This window comes from Eretmochelys imbricata, chromosome 3 (assembly GCF_965152235.1).
Source record: "Eretmochelys imbricata isolate rEreImb1 chromosome 3, rEreImb1.hap1, whole genome shotgun sequence".
Taxonomy (NCBI): Eukaryota; Metazoa; Chordata; order Testudines; family Cheloniidae; genus Eretmochelys; species Eretmochelys imbricata.
The window spans coordinates 42,359,338-42,383,782 of record NC_135574.1 but is presented as its reverse complement, the minus strand read 5'-3'; the positions used below and the strand labels follow the sequence as shown (position 1 = coordinate 42,383,782).

Here is a 24,445-nt window from a genome sequence, read left to right as displayed (position 1 = left end):
TGAACAGGAAGGAAATATTTGATGCAGATTTGGTTTAAGATTATTGTTGTATTGATTTTGGGTGTAATGCTGCTAAAGTAGTTTAAAACCATGAATTCTGTTCCAGATATCTGCTGTATAAAGGCTATGATCTATTTGTTGGGGCTGTAAAAGACAGCATTTCAATTACATTGTATTTTATAATAATAAAATCAGGAAAACTTTTGACTTAAGAACTGGTATTATTTCATAATTGTACTCTGCTTCTTTATTATTTTAGTTTTCTATAAGTAATATTTGATATTGTGGTAATATATTAGTATTCATAGATCTGCTCCCCAATTATTAAAACTACATCCTGAGAAATATTCTGAAGTTATTATTTAGAAATTTATAATTTAGAGGGATCAAACCTAACTTTTTAAGTCAGAATCGTTGAGAGTGGGAATTAAGTACTTTCAATGCTTCTGTAACTCAAAACTGTGCTCTGATGAACATAAGTGGTGTATCTATTTATTTCTATATACAACAGAACTGATTATCTCCTGCAGAGTCATTATTTCATAATCTAGAATAAGGAGCTTTCTGGCATCCTCCTGGGAATAATTTTTACTGCAATATTACTATTTCCTTTTATTTCTTGTAGTGTTTGTTCTTCCAAGGGGAATAATTTTTTATTCATTGAAGCGTATTTATTTTTCTACTGTGTTTATCTCATTGGTATGTATTATGCATTTTCATTTGGAAAACAGTTTTATTCATTGTACAACAATAACTAGGGCCCCAATCCTGCAAACACTAACATACATGCTTATCTTATCACATGTGGGTTGTCCTGTTGAAGCCAATGAGATCACTTATTTTAATTTAAATACAAGTTTTGTGGCCTTAACATCTATGTCTCTATGAATTTGCAAGGAAAGAAATGAAACACCAAAACATGTTGTATGCTGCTCTTTGCATCAAGTATATGGAACCACAATGACCACAGAGCATTTGACACCTGCTAAAAGGAGCAGCGAGAGAGACATACAGCATGTCTGAGCCCCACTGCTTTGTGTAACCCTGCTGTGCTCCAGCAAGACTCCTGTCTGTGTGTGTTTATACTGGTAAAAATACACCTGTATAATTATAGCAATATAACTGAGTACACTAGACAGCACCTTTGCTCTTAGTTACATCAGTGCCACCTCCCCAGCTTCACTGGGTGATTATGGGTGTAACTGAGAGCAGTATTTGGTCCAATAAGGCTATGAGTTTTACCTCTGTATGTGCTTCTTTTTGGTGAGTTTTCTATCTGACCTTATGATTATTTTAGCATAATTATTGTAGTAATTTGATTTGTTTATTTTTTTTAATAATTTGGATTGAGGGGTCCAATCTTAGGTGAAAACAGTTTCAAGTTCTTTTGGGCAGAAATCATGAAATAAAATACCTGCCTGGATTATGCCACTTATGGAGGGAAAAAGAAGAGAGAAAGGTAGACTAAAAGATCTCATTTTTCACAATTTGTTACTGAATCTCCTCCATTATACCATATAAAATACAAAAAACCCAAAATGACCTCTTTTAGTACAAGTAGTGGAACCATATATTTTGTGTTTTGAATGGACCCCTGTAATTGTCACTTTACACACTGCACCTAAATATACTTGGAACAAAATCATGCCAAAGAATTATGTTCATTTTTTAAAAAAAATCTGCATTTTTAATTTTTATTTTGTTGGAATTTCCAGAGATTGTTTCACATTTTATTCAAAATATTTTCAACCAAAATTTGTACAAATTAAATTGAAAATATTTTTACTAGAGTACTTGTATAAATCCATTCCATCTAGATTCCATATTATATAAAACACCTTTCATCCAGTTACATTGATTCAGGATTTATTCAGAGGGAACAATGCCTCCAGCTGAACACCTCTTCATATAACACATACCTTTGCCCTACAAGTCTCCTATTTGAGTAATGGAGAAGAACCATTAGCTACAGTAAAATATTAATTTTTTAGTGAAATTGTGAATAGGGAAGACAAACTTTCCAGTCTCTAGAGTATCCTAGTACAAAAATATTCATGATGCTAGCAGACCTGTACCCTTTAATTCAACAGAGATTTTACATAAACCATTCTTCCAGATCTCAGTCTAGTTCACTTGCATCAGTAATGAACTTTTGGCTTCACTCACTGTAATTGTGCCTGCCATTTGCTATTGTAGAATGAAAGTTATTTTATTTCAATTTGCAACAGGATTATTCATCATGCTCAGTAAACATTTGTAAATACAGCTAGACAATTCAGAGTATTTCTGTTGCAATGATACTAAAAAGTTCCTAGCAGCCTTTTCACTAAAGGAAGAACCCATTTACTTAACAAACAAAAATCATACTGTGTAACTCCTGTTTTAGCCCATTATGTCTAGAATCTGTTTACATAAAAGCAACTAATTACTTGACATTTTATATCCAAATATGACCTGAGGACTACTAGGCTGTTTCTACATTAGTCTTTCCTAACATTGGTACCACCAGCTCTACTGGTGGTAAAAATGGTGAGAGCACTGGTATATGCAGGGGTTTCTGGTAGCTGTCAGTGTTTTAAACATAATAGGTGAAATCCTGTCCCCATTGAACTGAATAGGAATTTTGCTATTGATGTCAGTGGGACCCACATTTCATCCTGTGTCTTCTAACTTTCTTAGATAGCATGTACACGGCGTGATGTTTAAAACATCTGTGTCTTTCTAGACTAATGCTTCTACCATTGCTTTCATGGGAGGAGCCAAAGTGATGGTAGTGTTGGTGTGAAATTTTGGAAAAACATCTTGTTATAGTCAATTGCAGTTCTTGTTATATTGAGTTATTATTTCATGTGCCTAAATAAATATTTATCCTGAAGTCCTTATTTGGTTGTTTGTCACCTCAATAGCATGTGGTCTAAAAAGCCCTTTGAATAGTCTTAGGTGGTGTGAGTTAGTGGCTGAAACCTCGAGCTAGAAGTACCTTAGGTACCAATGTGATGGACATGCTTTTTTTTAAAAGAAAAACAAATGTCCAACATGCATTTATTCACAGTAAGCAGTTACTTATAATGCCTGTAAAAATATCTCCTGACTGGAGTTAAATTCATTCATAACAGCCCAATGGTCATCTCACATACATTTGTATAATAGATACAATTTTGTTTTATACAATATGCACTGGAGAAAGAGCAGAATTAATAACTTACAGTAGAATATAAACAAAAGCTTAAATCACATTATGTTTCTGTGGACATCTACAAATTCTTTGGTAGCTGGCAGACTTGCTCCTAACTGTGTCATACTTTGAGAGCATATTGTCCTCCTTCCTTTCATACAGGACTGAGAAAACAGGTTTAAAAAAGGATGCTACAGACTAAGGCCTTATAATTGGGAAAAGTTTTATCAGTTATATTGATCTCATTATATGGGTACAGTTATACCGGTATGAAAACACATACTCATAGACTTTAAGGCCAGAAGGGACCATCATGACCAACTAGTGTAATCTCTTGCACATTTCAGATCACAGAACCTCGCCCACCCATTCCAGTAATAGACCCATAACCTGTGACTGAGTTACTGAATTCCTCAACACATGATTTGAAGACTTAATGTTGCAGAGAATCCACTATTTACTCTGTCTGGGTTAGACCTGGAAGTGACTTATGCTGCAGATGAAGGCTGAAAACAACCAGGGTCTCTGCAAATCTGACCTGGGGAAAAATTCCTTTCCCAGGAAGGAATACAGTGGTCAATTTGACCTTTAGATTTGGGCAAGACCCACCAGCCAGACACATGGGAAAGAATTCTCTGTTGCAACCATTTAGTGTCCCATCACCAGCCATTGGGGATATTTTCTATTGGCAGTCACAGATCAGCTACATGCCATTGTAGGCAATTATATAACACCTTTCCCTCTCCATAAACATATTAAGTTCAGCCAGTTAGGTTTTTTGCCCCCACTGCTCCCATTGGAAGTTTGTTCCAGAACTTCACTCCTCTGATGGTTAGAAACCTGTGTCTAATTTCGAGCCTAAACTTACTGATGGCCAGTTTATATCCATTTGTTCTTGTGTCAACATTGGCACATAAGTTAAATAACTCCTCTCTCTCCCTAATGTATTTCTAGAGAGCAATCCTATGTCCCCTCAGCCTTTGTTTGGTTAGGCTAAACAAGCAAAGCTCTTTGAGTCTTCTCTCATGAGATAGGTTTTCCATTCCTCTGATCATCCTAGCAGCCCTCCTCTGCACCTGTTCCAGTTTGAGTTCATGTTTCTTAAATGTGGGACACAAGAATTGCACACAGTAATCCAGTTGAGGTCTTATCAGTGCTTTGTATGATGGTACTAGCACTTCCCTGTCTCTACTGGAAATATATCACCTGATGCCTCCTAGTATTGCATTAGCTTTTTTCACAGCTGCATCATATTGGTGGCTTATTGTCATCCTTTGATCATCCAGGTCTTTCTTTTTCTCTGTTGCTTGCAACTGACATGTCCCCAGCTTATACCAAAAAATTCTTGTTGTTAGTCCCTAAGTGCATGACCTTCCCCTCTGCACTATTAAATGTCATCCCATTTATACTATTCTAGTTTTCAAGGTTGTCCAGATCTTCTCATATGATATTCCGGTCGTCATCTGTGTTGGCAATGCCTCCCAACTTTGTGTCATCCAGAAATTTTATTAGCATACTCCCACTTTTTGTACCAAGGTCATTAAGAAAATGTTAAATAAGATTGGTCCCAAGACCAGTTCCTGAAGAACACCACTAGTAACCTCCATCCAGCCTTACAGTTCACTTTTCAGTTCTTTCAATTCTCTTGGTTAGAATTCAAAAATGTACCATGATACACCTCATAGAAACATTTTCACGTGCATCCCTGTCACCTGCTAGCCCCACCCCAAATTTCTTTTAATATGGTGGAAATTTTCGTTGACATGACACTATTCAGGAAACACTGCATTTTGTTAATAATTCAAGTGAATATTTGGCAGAGCTCTAACAATAATATACACCACAGTATTGTGAATTTTTAAAAACAAAAAAAATAGTTTTAGGCGCTGATCCTTCAAAAATATACACACATGCTTGTATTCACGTAAGTATTCCCATTTACTTTAGTGGGGTTGTTCATGTGAGTGAGTACAGTCGAGAATGTGTGTAAGACCTTCTCTATATGGGGCTATTTTACAACAGTATAGCTACAGCTAAGTTACTGAGGTAATTTAAGCTACATATTTGTAAGTCACATTTTACATCTATGCAGTGTGTCTACATTAGAGGTTTGCACTAGTATAACTACATCAGTGTAATTACAATAGTGCAGATGTACTCAGTTTAGATAGACAAGCACTAAGTGCAGGACCAGGACCTTAGATCTTAACTAATAGATCTTAACTAATATATAATGGGTATTGGACAAACATTATTGCCTTATTAAATAGATGAGTAATTTGTATCATTCACCAGTCTCAGATTTTTGTTCAATTGAAGTCAGTCATGTTTCAAGAATAAAATTAGTTCCCTGTGGTTTTCATTTGAAAGAAGGGGGGAAAATATAAAATCAGTTTTTCATTAATACTAAAGGAAAAACTCACATCTATTTAAGACATAGATAAAACCAGGTAATGTGTTAACCTTTCCTTGTTTGTTTCAGTTCATTTGGCATTTACCATTTTGTGACTTTACAATGAACTCTGCCAACATACCTTACTCTGGCATCATTATATAGTGTTTTCTTAGGCAGTGTCTCAATATTTTCATGCTAGTAAAGCTCAGACTAGGGTTCTACCATCTGGTTGGTGCGGTCTTTGATTGTTTCCCCCGTTGTTGATTCCAATGGGGTGTCTTCTTTAAAGTTGGAACCAAGGTTTTCTGGATCCCGTCATGCATGTTTCTGATGTTGCCTGCATCAGCTGCTACATGGATGCTTTCACGTAAGTGCAGCCAATAGTCACTGGCGCATCATCGAGAAGTTTCTTGTACCTTGGTTCTTGCCACTCTCAGTGCTTGTAAGGTTTTTTCATTTGGGTCTCTCTTGTAGTTGGTTTGGGCTGTGCATTTGGCCCTTATAACTGGTGTCAACACACTGGAACATGCATCAAACCAGTCATTAGTCTTGTTTTGCTTCTTCTCAAAGACTGACAGAGCTGCATCGTAGATTGTGTTCTTCAGTTGCTCCCAGTTCAGCGAGGTGTTTGTGGCACAATTACTGGTGTCAAGGGCTTGTTGTAGTATGTTCTTGACTTTTCTTGGTTTGCTATGGCACTGAGGTCAATACAAGGACATCCTTTTACTTTCGATCTGTGTCTTGTCTTTGGTTTAAGTCTGACTTTCCTGCATACCAGAGAGTGGTCTGTGTCACAATCAGCACTCTGATAACTGTGAGTTATGAGGAGGATGTTAAGGTTGGCACACCTTGTGATAAGATCTAGGTGGTGCCAGTGGCCAGGTCTAGGATGTTTCCAAGACACTTTTTGTGTTGCGACTTTGTCTAGAAGAATGAGTTTGTTAAAACAAAATTCTAGCAGTCTCTGACCATTTCCATTCATCTTACCAGTTCCGTGTTGACACAGACAGTTGGTCCAGGCTTCATGATAAGCTCCCATCCTTGCATTAAAGTCCCTTAGCCGGAAAACATATTTGTGTTTCAGAATCTTGCTGATGGTGGTGTTCAACTGATTATAGAACTGGTTCTTGATGTCAGAAGACAAGGAGAGTGTTGGGGCATACACACTCACGAGGTTGACTGGGCCTTCAGATGTGAACAACCGTAGTACCAAATTCTCTCTGATCCATTTGTAGGTGGCTTAAGCATCTCCAGAAGTGAGTTCTTGATGGCAAATCACACTCCATGCTCTTGTGTTTCTTCTGCTCTTTTCCCCTGCCAGAAAAATGTGTATTCTTTTTCTTTGAGAGATCCGCTGAGTGCTAGCCATGTTTCTTGGAGGGATGTGATAGCCACATTTTGTCATTAATCACGGTAGTTTAACGAGCATCGTTGATCTAGTGAAAGTCCTCAGATAATCCAGTTGTCAACTCTACGCCAGTGGGTAAGAGCTTAGAACCAGTGACTGCTACCTACCGGGTTGTGTCAATGCTCGAGGCGAAGCTGGAGTATTTCTCCAGGGTGCAAGTTGGGGCAGATGATATGGAGGCCCTGAGTTGCCCATGCTTCAGGACCCCCTTCTCGGCATCACCAGTAAAATCCAGAGGAGAGAAAGAACAAGTACATCTAGTACCCAATCTGCTGCAGGAGTTTCCAGAAAGATACTAAAATATCGGTAGCAGGCATAGCCTGACCTGACTCATGAAAATATTGTTATGGACACAGCCATCTATGCCATCAAAAGCCTGCCTGTTATGACCCAACTCGACAATGAACTGACCGTCAAGGAGCTTTGCCTTGCCATAGATGGCCTCCCCAATGGAAAGGCCCCTGGAAAAGACCACATACCATCTGAGGTCATAAAATGAGGAAAATCTATTCTACTGCCCTTTCACTTGAAACAGAACTCAACATCTGCATTGGAAAAGCCACCACAGCAATGTCTAGACTGAACAACAGGGTATGGCAAAACAACAAACACACAAAGATCTGTGTGTATCTTGCATGTGTTATCAGCACACTTTTGTATGGGAGCGAGACTCTTCTACTCTCATCAGGAAAAGAGGCTCAACAGCTTTTGTATGCATTGCTTTCGTCAAATCTTTGGAATCTCATGGAGGGACAGAGTAACCAACACTGAAGTGCTCAAATGGGCCAGCATACCCAGCATGCAAATGCTCCTCAAACAGAGATGCCTCAGCTGGCTTGGGCATATGTGCCAAATGAATGATTGGGCTCATCCCAAAGGACATCCTCTAGGGTGAATTGGCATCTGGAAAAAGACCCAAAGGACACCCAAAATTGCATTTCAAGGATGTTTGCAAGCGAGACCTCAAAGAAATGGACATGGAGGTGGACAAATGGGAAGATCACACTCAAGACTGCAGCCTTTGGAAACAAGAGCTTAACAAATGTCTCCGGAGATATGAGAGGAAGCAGTCCATCTTAGCAGAGGAGAAAGGAGCTTGCAGAAGGCAGAGCCCAAAGGGTCAAAACATTACCTTTAAATGTAACGGATGTGGCAGAGATTGTCTTTCTCGAGTGGGTCTCTTCAGCCACGTTTGCAGTTGCCATAAAATCAACTGAGTAAATTATTTACCTTTCAGGGGTGCACATTCATGGTCTCTCGAGACTAAAGGATGCCTACTACTACTAAGGCAGTGTCTCCTAGAATTTGCTTTGCACTCAGAGAGTGAAATCTCTGCCTTGATTCATCACGAGTGACAACTCAAATGTGTGTTTAAAATCAGAATTCTGTTGGTGATTGATAACATTGCAGTGTTTTTCAAACAAAACATGTTTTTTTTTAAAATGCAGATATCATTTTTTATAAGTTTAACCATATATTCCTGTCTAGGAAAAATAAAAAAAAAAGAACAGGAAATGAAATACTAGGAATGATGTACTTTTTAATGAGCTTTCAACTTTTTAACAGAAAACTGCCTAAAGAACTCTGATGCAATCTTTTCACTTCTTTGTCCTAATGGGTTTGAATATACTCAGAGTGAGGTTCCAGAATCTTCAGGGCAGACTAAACCATTATTCTGCCTTTCTCAACAAGCTAAATTGAGAGTGCCAGAACTCATTTCCCATGTAATCTTTGACAGCTGTCATTGCGAGAAAGCAATCTCTTTCTACTCTCTTGCCTTGATTTACAACTGGGTCCAGGGTGAAGGGCAATCAGGAAATCTTCTGGTTTAGTTCTATGTGCCAACCAGCTCAAATTCTTTCCTAAAGCATCCCTTACTGCAGTCCTTGTTAGTCACATTAAAGTCATATATATCTTTTTGAAAACATAGGTTAATTTAAATGACACTGAAGGGTAAGTTTTACAATACTTTCCATTGTACAGGATATCCTTTTTTGCATAAACTTTTAATAAGAATTCATGCATGATGCAGCAATTTTGTTGCACAGACCACATGCATAAATTATATATTCAGCAAGTATCCTGCATTTTACACATCACTGAGTTGGCTAGACAGATGCTGCTGATATAAGAATGAAAACACTGTATCACACAGACAAAGCGATTCTTTGGGAATTTAATATATTCTTTGAATATGCCATGTTTCCAGTCTTCCCAGAGAATTAAGTGTTTCTATTCTCCCTACTCTGTTTCAGAGATAATTCAGTTAAAATTGCTTTTGAATAGCTGTAGGGCAACATATCATCTTGAAACAATAGTATTTCTGCTTAATTTCCTATTATTGGCTTGGCAGGAGATAGCTTGGCAGGAATAGCTGTTAACCCAAAGCTCAAACTTCAGAAAATGTATTTTATTTTATTTTTGCCATCTGAATTGTGTTGAAAATGAAATAGAAAGCATGTAGTTATGACAAATGGTTACTGCAGCAATGGATCCAGTACAAGAGTTGAACAAACTGTTAGTCATGGAAGAGTTTTGAGACAAAATTTGCCTTTGTCAGCTCACAAATCTTTCAAGAAATTGGAGCAATTTTCAAAATGTTTCAATATTTTTTCTCATTCTTTGGTTGATTATGGATAATGGTGAAACCCCTTTCAGTAAAGAGGAGGAGAGCGATAGACAGGGTAAACAATTCTTCTGGAGGTTAGAGTATTAGGAGTAAGATGGGCAATCATGTTACCTGGATTATAAACCTGGTGCTGACACTGATTTACTGTGCTATTGTGTGAAATTATTCTTCTAATTACCTTGAACCTAAATTCTCCAATCTGTAAAATGCTGATAGAAATATTAATCTACTCCATAACTGTAAAGTGATATATTTCTGCAAAATAAGATCAGGATGTTTATCTGCAACTGATTCACCATTGCAACCTTTCACCAATACATAGTATATTCTTTTTACAACATGCATATTGGTATATAATGAGGTTCCTATTGTTAGCACACACATAAGGGATAACCTATCCTACAATAGGATAAAAATGAGGGAGTTAACAGGGCTGCTCACAGAGTTAAAGTACATACATAAGTGTTCTCAGGATTGGAACGCAAGATAATCCTATTGGATCAACAAGGGGAATCTTTTCTGTTTCACTTCAGCCAGTGAGATTGATGAAAACACATGTACCACAAACAGCACTTTTTCTTAGAAGTGCTGCTTCTTCAAGTGTTCATATCTGTGATCGAACTAAATTAGGGCTCAATCCTGCAGATACTTCAGCATTCAAATAATTTCACCCATGAGTAGTCTATGTTATGAGTTTTACTAGTTAAATGAGACTCCTCATGGCAGCAAAGGTAGTCATGTACTGAAATTATTCCAAGATCAGGTCCTTATTTTCCATACCAAATAAAAGTTTAGCAAAGTGTAAAATTCTGCTTGAAATGTTTTTATAAAGCAGTGACTATTACTATTATTGTTATTTTATTTATTTATCATTTATATTGTAGTAGCACCTAGCTCCCAGCTAGGTCGGAGCTGTATTGGGCTTGGTACTGTACAAACATAGAAAATGACAATCCTTGGTCCAAGAAGATGACTCTTCCAAAATATGTACATATATAATAGTTGATATTTAAAACATACAATAAAAATAAATCTTCATTTGTGTTATGGGAAAAATAAACATTAATCTGCACAGACCTGTTTTTAGCAACAAAAGAGCACCATAAATTCTACAGATCCTCTTTTATAAAGGTTCACATAATCATAACCAGAAAAGTAACACATTTTATGTTTGGTTTCAATCTGATTTTCGCAGGAGTTGTCAAGAATATTTTCCTTTAACTTGGGTGCAGTTTGCAAAATATTGGCTATAAAGGTCGCTATGCTAGTTTCCTAACTTTATTATGTTTTATTCAAAATCTTGTTTTGAGGGGTTCTTAACCACTAAATGTTAAGTCGGCTTGGGGACAGAGGATGTTCTGATGTATTTATTTATTTACTTACCTATTTTGTTTATTTATAAATTACTGCTATAGGCAAGTCTGCAATTGATAATTTCGTCAAAATAGCACTGCTTTTGGTAATTAGTCTACGTTTTTGGTCAAACTTAATAATGTGCCAAATGTTTTATTTTGTGACCTTAAGGGAGGAAAAAATCATCAAAATGTAATATTTTTGTTTTCTTTTTCATTGTATGTGCTTTGTAATGATGTTTGTATTGTGTGTTGGGCATGCAGTACAGAGATTTTTCCTACTTTATTACCACCTTGGTAAATCATTGTGAATTATTGCCCTGGTGCCCCAGCACAATGGGGCAGCTTTGTACCACTCCATCAGTGGAAAGCTGCTCTATAAGCCAGTAGAGTCCCGCCATTCGGGGAGTCCCAGAAGACAGAGTCCTTGGGTAGTACTGAAACAGCATTACACAAAGTAAAACTATTTCAGTCTCAGCATCACGATCTTGCTTCTACCAGTGGAAAAGAGCCTCTGCTATATATATAAAAGGAGGATTAGCTCAAAGAGTAAGGATTGGGGATATACATTTTAAAAAGAGAGACGTCTCCCACATAAAGTACTGCATTTCCCAATAATCATATATTTTTTCCTTCTATGTATTGATAGTGAGAAATGTATTTTCTTTTTTATTATTATAGGCTGTTTGTGTGCACATTACAGGAAAGTCAAAATGAGAAAAAGGTTCTGGGCTGTTTAAATTGAAGTGTGGGTTTTAGAAATAGTTAGGTTTCATTGATTTAATATTAAAACAACATACTCAGGGCCAGATTGTGCCCAGCCCTGTGCCAGGTGCTTAAGTGAGGAGAGGAAGCAAGGAGCATTTACACCTCATGGTCCCATGCACAGCAGATAAGCACTATAACAATCTCTGTTGTAAAGGAGCAGAAGAATGTGCAGAGTTTGTATCTACAGCAGCACTTGTCACTCCAGTGGAATGGGTTGAAGGAGTCGCTTTTGATCCTCTCTCCACCACACTAGTAAGCAGACCTGACCCCGTATGGTGGGGGCATCTGCTGCATCCTTCCATACATGGTGTAGTAACACCCATAATTTATATGCATTGTATTCCATAAGAACCATGCCACTGGGGAACCTTCACAGAGCTTTAGGGGGCACAGAGCTACTGTGGAGGCACAAGTCGCTGTGAAAATGGCCTTGCTTTGTCTCAGTTCTATATCAATCAAGATTGCGCTGCAGACCTCACAGATGAATTATAGGTGATTTACAGGCTAAGAACCTGTACTTGTGGCTAGAGAAACAACAGTGTTTTGAGTAGCTGTGCAGCTAGAACCTGGAACCTCACTGGTGGAAGGGGCAGATATGGGGAACCCTTAGGCCACCACCAGCTTTTTAAAGACCTGATAGGAGAATTGGAGCCCAGCAGTTTGTACTAGGTCAATGCAGAGTTGCCAACATTTGAAAATTGTTTTCATTCTCAGTTCTCCAAGGGTTACAACAAAGTTAGCTCCTTCATTGAGATGCTCCTCTTGAGGCCAGAAGCAATGCTTATAGCGCAGCTACAGGACAAAAATCAGGAAGGAACTTGCTGCAGCCTTAGAGCTCCATATGATCACCAGAGCTGCAAATTAGTCAGGGGAGTCCAAAAATTTGTCAGGGCACACACATTCTTCACGGGTCTGAAAGGCCAGCCCTGACAGACTCTTATAGAGGCTAGGTTTTTTTTAGGAAAAGAATGCTTACTCTTTGGATGGTATCTCTACATCAAAAAGGGCTCGACACTTCGAAAAAAAACCTAATATGTAAGGAGTCCTAAAATCAAGCCAAAATCAGAGGTCCATAACCACAGGTCCTGCTCATGAGCCATTAGTGAAGAAATGTGGAGTATTCTCTCTTGATCTGTTTTCATGTATTCATGATATTGTGTTTACAAAATTGGTGACAAACATGTTTGTCTTGTAGTGGTGAACTGTTCTGATCCAGGCTTTGTGGAAAATGCTATTCGTCATGGGCAGCAGAATTACCCTGAAAGTTTCAAGTATGGAATCAGTGTGGTGTACCATTGTAAGAAGGGATTTTACATCTTGGGCTCATCTGCTTTGACTTGTAAGGCTAATGGCTTGTGGGATAGGTCACTACCCAAATGTTTGCGTAAGTATTCATTAAATTGAATTGATATGCTCCTCTGTCAGAAAGGGCAGAAACATCAGCTAACGCCTCACCACATGTATCTGGGAACTTTTCTTGAACTGAACTGTCTCATTTATTGAGACTTCACTAAAACTAAGATGGCTCACAACCCTTACTTGTAAAATTTAAATGTATTTTAGATCAAATGGAGCTATAATTTTAAATGCTGTCAGTCAATTTAAAAAAGACAGTTTTGCCTTTTGTTGTCCTTTTGATATCCAGAAATACCCAGGGAAAATTTGAAATTATTATATTTGTATTACATGTTATTTTGGTTAATAATCTAAAACCATTCGTGGTCATCAGAGTGCTAGGTTTTTTTTAATGAAGAATCATCCTAGTCTTTATTATCTGCTAGTGCACGTGTGGAAGGAGATGAAGGGGCAGCTTTGCACAAGATAATTTGTTTAGGAGGGAGGTTCCAATAACACCACTTCATTTATTTATTTTCAGAAAGATTTCTGGTGAGTTCTACTGGTTTTTATGGTCATCTTAGTGACTTTCACATCTGTAGAAATGAACAATTTAACTAGCTTTCATTTTCCTTTTGATTGGTCCCCATTCACTTTCTGACATCAGGTTTCTGAATTAGTATGACAGTTAGGGGAATATGAACAGTTCACAAAAATATTTTAATTTCCATGCTCACTAAATGGTTGTATTGTTTTCACTGATGATATATTCCATGGTTTACTTTCTGTTTTATTGTACTAGTGCACACCTATATACCAACCAGTTCAGTTAATCAGATTGAACCAGATTAGCAGTCTTGTCCTGTAAAACCTGTGATTTTGTTTTCTTTCTTTCTTTCTTTCTTTCTCATTCTACTTCCTTCCATAACCAATATGTGGCGAGTGAGGCACCCTGGGCTTGATTTTCAGAAGTACAGAGCACTCATATTTCCAGTGGAAGTAGATGCAAGCTGAAGGTGCTCAATAATTCTGAAAATCAGGTTCATTGAGATTACCAATATTAAAGAAAAGTATAGATACTGTATGTTTAGACAGTGTTTAAAAGTAAACCACTGGCAAGAATACTTTATACACCCAAGCACACATTCGCACTTTTATGCACAACATAATGAAAATTATATACAGACCTTTGTGGCCCTACCCCACCTCTCACTGTCTATGATTCCCCCGTCAGCTACGAAAAAGATGACACCAGGGAAATTCCACAGACCAGGACAAATTTTGTTCTCTGTGTAATGGAGAGCAGAAATTGGCACTGTTTACTGTCTCTGTTGCACTATAATTCAGATCTACCCATTTTATTTTCCTGAGATACACAAATCCTTTTGAGCTGTCTATAGGACAAATCTCACATTCTGCTCTCAATTGAATGAGAGTTTTTCATTGGGGACTATAAGATTTGGCTCTTTGATATTTGAATTCTTAAGCAGATTTCCAAACACGATGAGAGAGTTTAATTCCTCAAAGGGATCATACATTGTTCCACTCTCTTACTCCAAGTATAAAACTTTTTTTTAAAAAGTGCTTGGGTAGGGTCATAAACATCTAACCCAATATAGAAACTTTTTTGTTAAAAATTCTCAGTTTAGCAGTAAAAATAGAAAGAGAGTATTACTTTCAGTGTAAAACAGTACTTGTGAATGACTTTTTAAAAATTATATTTCAATTTTCCTTTACATCATGGCCATTACATGCTGTTCGATGAAAGTAGCCTTTCTTTCTTTCCCAGGTTCTCCAGAGTTGTTAGAACTTTGCCCATGATTCAACATTTTTTGATTAAATAATATATATATATATATATATATAAAAAAAAACATTTGAATTTTGTGACTGTTTACTTACATGATGTAGAATTTCCCTTAATTTCTTTTCCCTGATTGGAAGACCTAACTGTTTTAAAAAAAAATTCTAGCTATGAATTTCCTTTAATAATGAAATGAATTTTGTTTCCTGATTAAACAAATCTCAGCTCTTGCCTTTTTTTAAGGAACATTTGAACAAACAAAACTTTGCCTGTATGATTTTTTTTTTCAAAACCCAAAATAAAAAGTAAATATGTGCAATTCATAATTCACCAAAATGATATAAATATATTTTCCTATCATTCACTGCCCTCTGTGAATTTCTCTGATAAAATTTCAGGCGTAATTATTCATATTTTTGTACTTTTTGTCTATCTTCTACTTATTTATTAAGATTCTCCCCATCATTGTAGTATCTGATCACCTCCCATGTATTTAAAAATAGAAATAAAGATTAAAAATCTCACTGACTTGTTTTCCTGTCTGTGGCAGATACAGTGTATCCAGTTTATAAGATTTCATGAGGGTAGGTGGGGGCTTGGATGTGGCAGAAATTACTGTGGGAAAGCTAAGTCAAAGAAATGAGTTTAGAGTGTAGTTCTTGACCTTAACCTTATCAAAGACAAATAAATCAACCACAGCCACAACCCAACTATGTTTATTTTGTGTAGAGCTGACTTCATATTTAGAAGTCTGTCACAGATGTTTGTGATCTGAAAATGAACAGCCATATGATATTCATGTTTTTCTTTCCTCTTTGTAGCCATTTCTTGTGGACATCCTGGAGTTCCTGCCAATGCAGTTCTTTCAGGAGATAAATTCACATATGGATCTATAGTTCACTATTCTTGCACAGCAAGTCGAACTCTCATAGGAAATTCTACTAGAGTGTGCCAAGAAGATAGCCACTGGAGCGGAACTCTCCCTCACTGTTCAGGTAGTTGTATGTACCATCATGTGAATGTGACCTTGTAATTAAAATGATTAAAACTGTACCCAAGTAGCATTTTTTTTAACTCCAGACAAATACATTTTTTGTTCCAGCTTTATTTTGTTTCCTTGAGTATGGACTCATTTCAGTTGCAGCTCTTTATTCAAACATGCTGATACGTTTGCCCTCAGTCAGTTTGTCACTATGTAGGTAGCCTTCTTCTTTGTAGTATGTTCAGTACGATGCTACATAAAATGACATAACAAAATAGTATTTACACACTTGCACAGTTCTGCTTTCCATTTACACCTATGCTCATTTTTATTTATACACCATTTTTTGTGAACATTAAGGCTACCACACACACAACATATCTGACACAAAACCATAACAGCAAGGATACTAAATGGTAAACCACCTACGATTACATACCCTCTTCCCTTCCAGCGTCTATGCTGTGGGATTTTGTCTCAGCCAGAAGTGGGTCTTTTATAGCCCCGCTATGCTGTTTGGGTCATTTTACCTGATGTAAAGAGGCCAAACCTGCGGTGAGAAGGTTACATTCTGATTACATTGGTAGGAAGTTTCAGTTTCTATACCTTCAGGGCCTTGCAATACGGGACCTCAAAATCATAATATATTTTATGGATTCATAGATTCTAAGGCCAGAAGGGCCTTATGATAATCAAATCTGATTTAAAAAAACAAATTAGTCTAATTAAAAATTGTTATGGAGATAGAATTGTGTTTCCTATCTTAATACTTGAGCCAGGGAAGTTTTTGGTGAGAGAATTCCATATTTGGAGAAGAAGGAGAAAATGTATCTGTAGTGGCTTGATTTAAAAACATAATAAAAAATACATAGACAGTGTATGTATTCTTAGTTGTACCAGAAGCCGTCTATATTAATAAGCAGTATATGGGATTTACACTCATCACTTTAATGAAAGCAGGATTGGGCCCATAACAACTAAGACATCTGATTCATTTTATTATTGGAGGGATGTGAAAAACAGTCCGAGTAGAATTCTTGAAGCCCTGTAATATGTTTCTAAGTCAGGTATGCTTTTTGTTTTGTTTTATTTTTTCTGTAACATATATGACATATACATAACACATAATTGGAGTCTGATCCAGCAAGATATTCAACAGGCCCTTAGCTTCCATTGAGTTCAGTGGGAATTGAGGGTGCCTAGCATCTCAGTGGATCAGGTCCTTGTTTTGGATGTCTATTTTCCACATAGCACATAGCTCATGGTATGTCTCCATGCCCTCAGCAAGCCTTAAAGTCAGCGCGTGAAATCCTGGGCCAAATAATGCCAGTGGGAGTTTTGTCACTGACTTAAGTCAAATGATGATTTCACCCAGTATGTGAACAGGTTCCATGATGGAACAATGAATGTTATAGAAAATAATACAGATGAAACCAAAAGGATTCAATAGATGTTCAATTGTATTATAAAGACTCTACTTTTAATATATATATTAAGATAAAAGATAATATTTTTTTTTTATATATATATATATATATATGTATATATAGACACACATGCAATTTTGTAGAAAATGATAATCTTGCTAAAAGTTTCTGTGAACCATCCCATTGATTTTTATAGGAGGGATATAATTTTAAATTCCAAAATGTATTGTAAAAAATCTAGCAAATTTATCATTTCCTGCTAATTTTGAAAGAACTTTTCAGTAAAGATTGAGATACTGTCTTCTGCATTTTTGGGTGCTTAATGACACTTGGCCATCAAACTTGTTTCTCACAACACAGACACAGTGTAACTTAAGCATGACTGTTGTAACTCTTGTCGTGTTTCCTTTTATTGTTTATTTTGGACCAGATTGTGGCTTTCAGACTTGGCCTACACTGAAGGGTTGATTCAGAGGTTACAAAAAGTGAAATGCTCAGGGGTATTCTGGCTCCTCCAACAGTATTCCTTCTTGGGGCTCCTGGAGAGAACATGCAGTCATGGCAGCTTTGCTATTCTTTGAAAGGGTGTGTGCATCTCTTCATGTTTGACAAACTGGTTGGCTGATGCAGTACAGCCATCACCATACACCACCCTCTTTGAAGTCTAGCGTAAGTGCACTGCCTTCTCTTCTCTCTCCATTGGAATTGTGACTGGCCCCTGCACAGGAGTGCAAAGTGAGGTGGGGAAGGCTCCATGTGTCCATTCCCTTCCTTGTCTACATAGGGTTAGGCACAGTCTAGTCACTAGTGGATATATAAATGGGGCTATATATATATCTCAGCTATTCTCCACTGCATATGTAACCAAACCTCTCTCCAATTCTGCTGTTATCTTACTTTTATTGTTATAAATTAATAGCAGCCAAAATGTAGAACAATAAAACTGAGCAAATATAAAAAGTTATACATGCTAAAGAAATAATTGATCAACAAGATAGAATGTTTTCAATATTAATATTTGTCTTCTATCACTCATTTTTTATCACTTTGTGAGCTTTAATTAAGTCTTATCGGATTCAGATGTAGATAGAGAAGTTACTTTTTTTCTTTCAATCTCCCAGACTAGAAGCAAACTGATTAATTAAAACAGAAGAAAATCTAGCTGGTAGTGTAACTCTTATATGTAAGTTAATATGTACAGTGAAATATAACTTGCCAGTAATTCTACTGCATTATGTTTTACAGGAAATAGTCCTGGATATTGTGATGATCCAGGTGTACCACCTCATGGGTTGAGACTCGGGGATGAATTCAAAATAAAAAGTCTACTACGTTTCTCTTGTGAAATGGGTTATCAGCTGAGAGGATCTGCAGAACGAACATGCTTGCTTAATGGTTCTTGGTCTGGTTTACAGCCTGTTTGTGATGGTAAGTAGTGGCAGTTTCCAAAATTTATCACAACATTGAATGCCTTATTGCTAAACTATGATTCATCCTGTAAAAAAAATCTTACACCAATAATATACCTTTAAATTGTGCTGGAGAAATTTGATAAAAATCATCTGGCATGCAGTTACACTTTTGTTTAAACACCAAAATCCTACCAAACTGCCAAGCCTGTGGAGAGCTTAATTCACGAGAGATTTATACACCAACTACCTACTGAAAGCTGCCCTATAAATATCAGCCCAAACAGAGGCAGCAAGCTCTTTTCTATTCTCAGAGTAGACAACTGTAGAGTACCTGCTGTGAAAATGATTGCAATACCAAAGGCACTCATCACCCCCCTCCTCCATTGCCCATACCACTCCATCTACCAGGTAGTAAATTTGACAGGAATGTCAAGAGACACATCAGAATTCATCAGGAGCCAATACCCATCTTTGGGAGCAGCCTTGCTCATTCCATCAGGCTTAGTTTGATATCACCTTGGACAAATGTGTGTAGAACACAGCTATCCCCTTTATTTCCACACCCTCCCCATCCCATTCCTCTTCAGGGGTCTTTTCATGAGAGCCTATTACAAAAAAATGGGCTCGTTTCTCCATCTAGAAGCCACAGAAGAGGCTTCTACTCCTGATATTTCCTTAACCTGAAGAAAAAAGGGGTTCTTTGTGCTATTCTAGAGTGAAGAGACTGAACAAACACATATGTGAACCTCAGATTCAGGATGGTAATGCTTGCCTCCATCATTCCAGCCCTTTATGTTCACAACTCTCTACTTGCAAGATGCATGCTTTCATATAGCCATCCATCCAGCCCACAGGAAATACTTGAGATTCATGGTGAAACCAAATCATTACCAGTACAATGTATTTCCATTTGGACTGTCCATCAAGAGTCTTCACAAAATGTCTAGTGGTGTTAGTAGCCCTCCTGAGAAGACAGGGCACTCAATGTACCTCTGGTTGGATGTCTGGCTGATCAGAGGCAAAATACAGAGTGAGAAAACAGCAAGCCTGGAATGTACTCTTTCTAGATACACCTCATAATGAACTAGGAAAAATCATCGCTCATCCTCTGTAAACGAGAAAGAGTTCCTGGGTGCATTGATCAACTCCATAGCAGAAAAAGCGTACCTGCCTGAGGGCAGGTTCCAGTTGCTACATGTACTCATTCTCCAGATGTGTCTTGTACTGTTATATAAGAGGTCAGTTTGCATGCATGACACACAAGCTGCTTGCCAGACTTCACCTGCAGCTCCTTCAACTCTGCTCAACATAATCAGTATGTTATTCAATAAGACATTTGATAGAGAGGAAGGTCTTGGCTTGGTGTCTTGAACACAGAAGCACGTGAAAAAGGGTTCCCTTTTCAGTTCCCTCCCTGACATACACACTAATCATGGACAGGTTGGGGAGCTCATTTGCAACACCTTAAAAATTAAAGGAATTTGATCCCTAGATGACATGAAATTACATGTGAGCATCATGTAGCTTACAGCCATCAGACTGTCATATGTTGTGTTCCTACCTGCTGTAGGAAACAAGGGCCAGATTTGAGTTTGGACCTGAATAACTTTTATTTGGTCAAATGCTAACTGAAGTGTAGTATTCATGAGGAATGCTAAAGCAGCTTTGACTTGAGGTGAGAAGGCACTGGAGTAGGTTATGCTCCATCCTGGGCTTGACATACTTACCAACTATTACAAGGAATGAGTGGAAATGTGTGAAACTGTAATTGGTGACGAACCTTTAATTATACTTAGCAAAGTGAGAATGGTCCTTATTCCATTAGATGGAAATCTATTGCCAACTCCTTCTTGCATGGGCCTCTCACATGTACTACTTATGAAGAGGATATATGCCTGTGGTCACCAATGGAATTTGGAAGAAAATGTCCACTTCAGACTGGAATCTTCTACAGTGACCTGAGTCACCAAATTATTGATCCACATAGCCAACATGCTAGAAATCCTATTGGATAAGGATAGACATTGAGGCCAAGAGAAGGGGGCACTAAACCCTATAAAAGACTCTAATCGTACAGACACAAAGGGTGGACTCTCTCACAACAATGAAGTTGTATCTATCTGCTCTCTTCCCTGGACCTGCCCTCCAGAGAAGGAGAAGTGAAAGACTCAGACCCTCAGCTAAGCTAAACCTGAAGCCTACAGCTAAGAGAGAAAAGAGACAGTCTAGCTCTACACATGCAAAATGAGCTCAAGTTATTTGCAACATTGAAACTAGTGCACCTGGTCCTTTGCATTTCCTGTCTGTGGCATATAATAGTCTAGTCTCCTGCAGATCTCATTCACTTGGGACTAATTTCCTTTGTTGGGGTTAGTGTGTGGGTGCTGAGTGGTGTTGGTGGCCTGTAATATATAGGAGGGCAGACTAGATGATCTAGTTGCCCCTTCTGACCTTAAACTATATGACTAGTTCTCAACTAAGACCAATCATGTGAGTTACAGACTGTAAGAAAAACATTATGTGAGATAGCTTTTTTATAGAATTCAGATTACACAATTCTATGTTAGTAGTATCCAACATTCCATTAGAGAGAGAGAGAGAGAGTGTTACTGTTTTCCTAGATAGACACTACCCCTCCCCAAGTTTAATGAGTACAAGATTAATTTGGGATAGTAGTGTTATTCCAAAGCTGCTAAGTGCCTGACTTAAGAATCATTTCTGAACCTGTGTCAGAAAAATATTGAATATTGACACTGAATTTAGTGTAGGAAGGGGAATAAGCTAAGTAAATGGAGTCTAAGGTAAATTGTAAGGTGGAACAGAAAAGTGGGAAGCTATAAAGAAATATTCTAAGAGTTATACTTCATTAAAACAAAGACAAGGGTCAACTTCTACTTTTGGCAGACTACTTAGCTCATTTGATTAACTGGGTCTGTATTTTAATTATTTCATTAAAATCCTAGTACCACTACACTGTTCTCCAAAACTCAATAGTTCAAAACCTCACACACCACATAACAGCCATGTATTACATAAACAAACCAGGAGACACTCGATTCTTGCCATGGGCGGTAGGTGAACTCTTTCCGCCTGAGGCCCCGCCCCTTCCGCATGCACCCCTTGCCAGAGCCCAGAGGCCCCCCGACTCCATGGCCACCAACCCCTGCCCCAGGCTAGCCCCTCCAGCCCCAGAGTGCTGGGAAGGCCAGCGGCATGTGGCTGCAGCCTTGGAGCGCTGGGAGGGCAGGCGGTGTGGCCTCAGCCCAAGCCGGGGCCACCCCTCAGGGTGCAGAGTCAGACGCAAGGGAGAGCCTGGGGGCGGAGCATGAGTGGGGCCACATCTAGCTGTTTGGGGAGGCACAAATTTCCCCAGTCTATGGTACTGATACAGTAAATAAAAAATGTGTGTTTTTTTTTTAATTAATGACAAAAACACCATATAAAAAATCGCAGGAGGAAGCAGCTTTCCACATGGTGCTTGTGGCAGCTGACAAATACCAGACTAGGAGCCAAACACAGAAGCTGAAAACTACGACAAGATAACTAGTAAAAATTGCTGGAATGCAGGAACATTGTATGCCTTGGAAATAGCCTAAACAGACGCAGTAACCAAGGAACAGCTGCAGAGAGCAAAGAGCAGATCAAGTAGTACATTGTGCTAGAATGCGTGCCTTGTTCCCACCACCCAGAATGCCACAGGTTCATAGACATATTCTTGAGCTGAAGAACTATGTTGTTTATTTGCTGCTTCAGTGAGTGATCAGTCCACTGAAATAGGGCACAGTATAGGGTTAAATGCAAGTGCGACACCATATTCAGGTGCTCATTTTAAGTACACTATTACAAAGTTATTCATTATATATTGCATAAACACTTTTTCTGCCTAGCACTACCATTAGTTTGCTAACTCAGTTGTTTACATGACTGGATTGCTGACCCAGTTGTTTAACTGATTGGATTGCCAGCTCAGCTTTTTACCTGGCTGCTCTGTTTCCTTACCAGACAAGCAAGCATCTCTTCACATGTCACTTTTCACAAGTGATGAAATAGTGTGAATGCTGTTCTTAAAAGTATAAATGCATTCTATTAATTTGAATAAGCATATTTCGAATTAAATGTCTCTCTGTAGTCTAATTTGATCAAGCAAGCTGTTTATATCAATAGCTAGTAGTTTTTCCAGTTGAAAAATGCTATTTCTATAAGGCCGTGAAGAATATAACATTCACTTTCTTAAGGATTGATATATGGAAAACAGTGGAAGAAAAAGAAAATAATTCAATGACTACTAAATGAATCACTGAGAATAAGAGTCTATGTGTTTGCAGAATCACAACTTAAGTATTTACAATATTCATAAATTATACACCCTCATGAAAAACAATGTTTTAAATAACCGTTTCTCATCTTTGTAATGAAAATTGTTTTATTTGGACCCATCAGAGAAGGAGATACATAGACATAGAGGGAGATGATAGAAACACAGCTGTCTGCTGTGGAGAGTTTATTGTTCTGGCAACAGACTAACATGAAAATGAGGCTTTGCACTGGGGAGGAGGGAGTGCTCAAACATTTAAAGGGACAGGACATCCCATTCTTCCACCCTCCTTAAAAAAAACTTTGCAAACATATATACATTATCATTTATATGGCTAGCATAAAGCACTATATTACTTAACTAAAAGTTGCAGGTGGACTTCCACAGACTCTTAAATTGCAAGGGATTATTCGGCCCTATAATAGCAGAACTGAATAGCTGACTGAACAATTTATAAGTTCAGGGACACAACTGGTTTTCACACTCTCTTGGGATAATGTGGTGATGATGGTGTGACGGTGTCCTGAAAAACAGGAACAGTCAGTCGAAAGGAATCAACTGGATATGATCTCGAATAAACTAGATCTGGTACCAAAGTTTCTTCTACAAGGTAATCAAAATTAGGAGGAGGTTAGATGGGAGGAATAGAATGTTCTATTGGAACATCTCCAGTCTGCGGTTCTATTGAGACTGCAACTGTTCTAAATGCCATTTCTATAAAACACTATTGGATAGTTTTACCCTGAACAAAATAGCTCCCATGCGTTTCACAAGTTCTCCAGGTACCATTTCATTCCACAACCATAGTTGCAAGTCCATACTAAGTCTCCTACTTGAAAAGAACAATGATGAATCTGATGCCGTTGATCAACTTGCATAGCTTCAGAATTGGCTACATGTGTGGCAGCATCAGGACATAGCAGATCCCAGCAGGTATGCAAAGATTGGTTCAAGAGAAGAGTTGCAGGTGACTTCTGGATAGTAACATCTGGTGTGTTCCTGTAGCATGAAGAGCAAGAAATTGTCCAATTTCTTTTTATGGTTCAAAATAGACTTATCTCTTAAGGCATGTTTAAGTGTCTGTACAAACTGTTCAGCTAATCCTTTTGTAGCAGGATGGTAAGGAGCAGAATCTATGTGCTGAATCCCATTTGAAGCCTGGAACCTCTGAAATTCTTCAGAACAGAATCGAGATCAATTGTCATTCATCAACTGTAGTGGTAAGCCGAATTAGCTAAATAAGGTATGAAGATGTCCAGAGGTCTTGGTAGCTGTCGTAGAAGTCATTCTGAAAACTTCTGGCCATTTCAAATGGGCACTGACTATGAAAGAAACATATAACCTTCTACTGGTCCATCAAAGTCCATGTGAATACATGTTCAAGGACTCTGAGGCCATGACCAAGGGTGTAGATGAGCTGGGCCAGGATCATGCTAAATTTAA

At 38.0% G+C, this 24,445-nt stretch overlaps 1 protein-coding gene across 1 annotated transcript in view; it reads left to right on the top strand.

The window, feature by feature from the left end:
* The window catches only part of CSMD1 (CUB and Sushi multiple domains 1), a 1,692,034-nt gene that overhangs the window by 1,615,137 nt on the left and 52,452 nt on the right, over nucleotides 1-24,445 (top strand). The window contains exons 55-57 of the mRNA XM_077812120.1: nucleotides 12,923-13,111; nucleotides 15,688-15,861; nucleotides 18,521-18,703. Of these exons, the coding sequence (XP_077668246.1) occupies nucleotides 12,923-13,111; nucleotides 15,688-15,861; nucleotides 18,521-18,703 (546 nt within the window). The remainder of the gene's footprint in view (nucleotides 1-12,922; nucleotides 13,112-15,687; nucleotides 15,862-18,520; nucleotides 18,704-24,445) is intronic.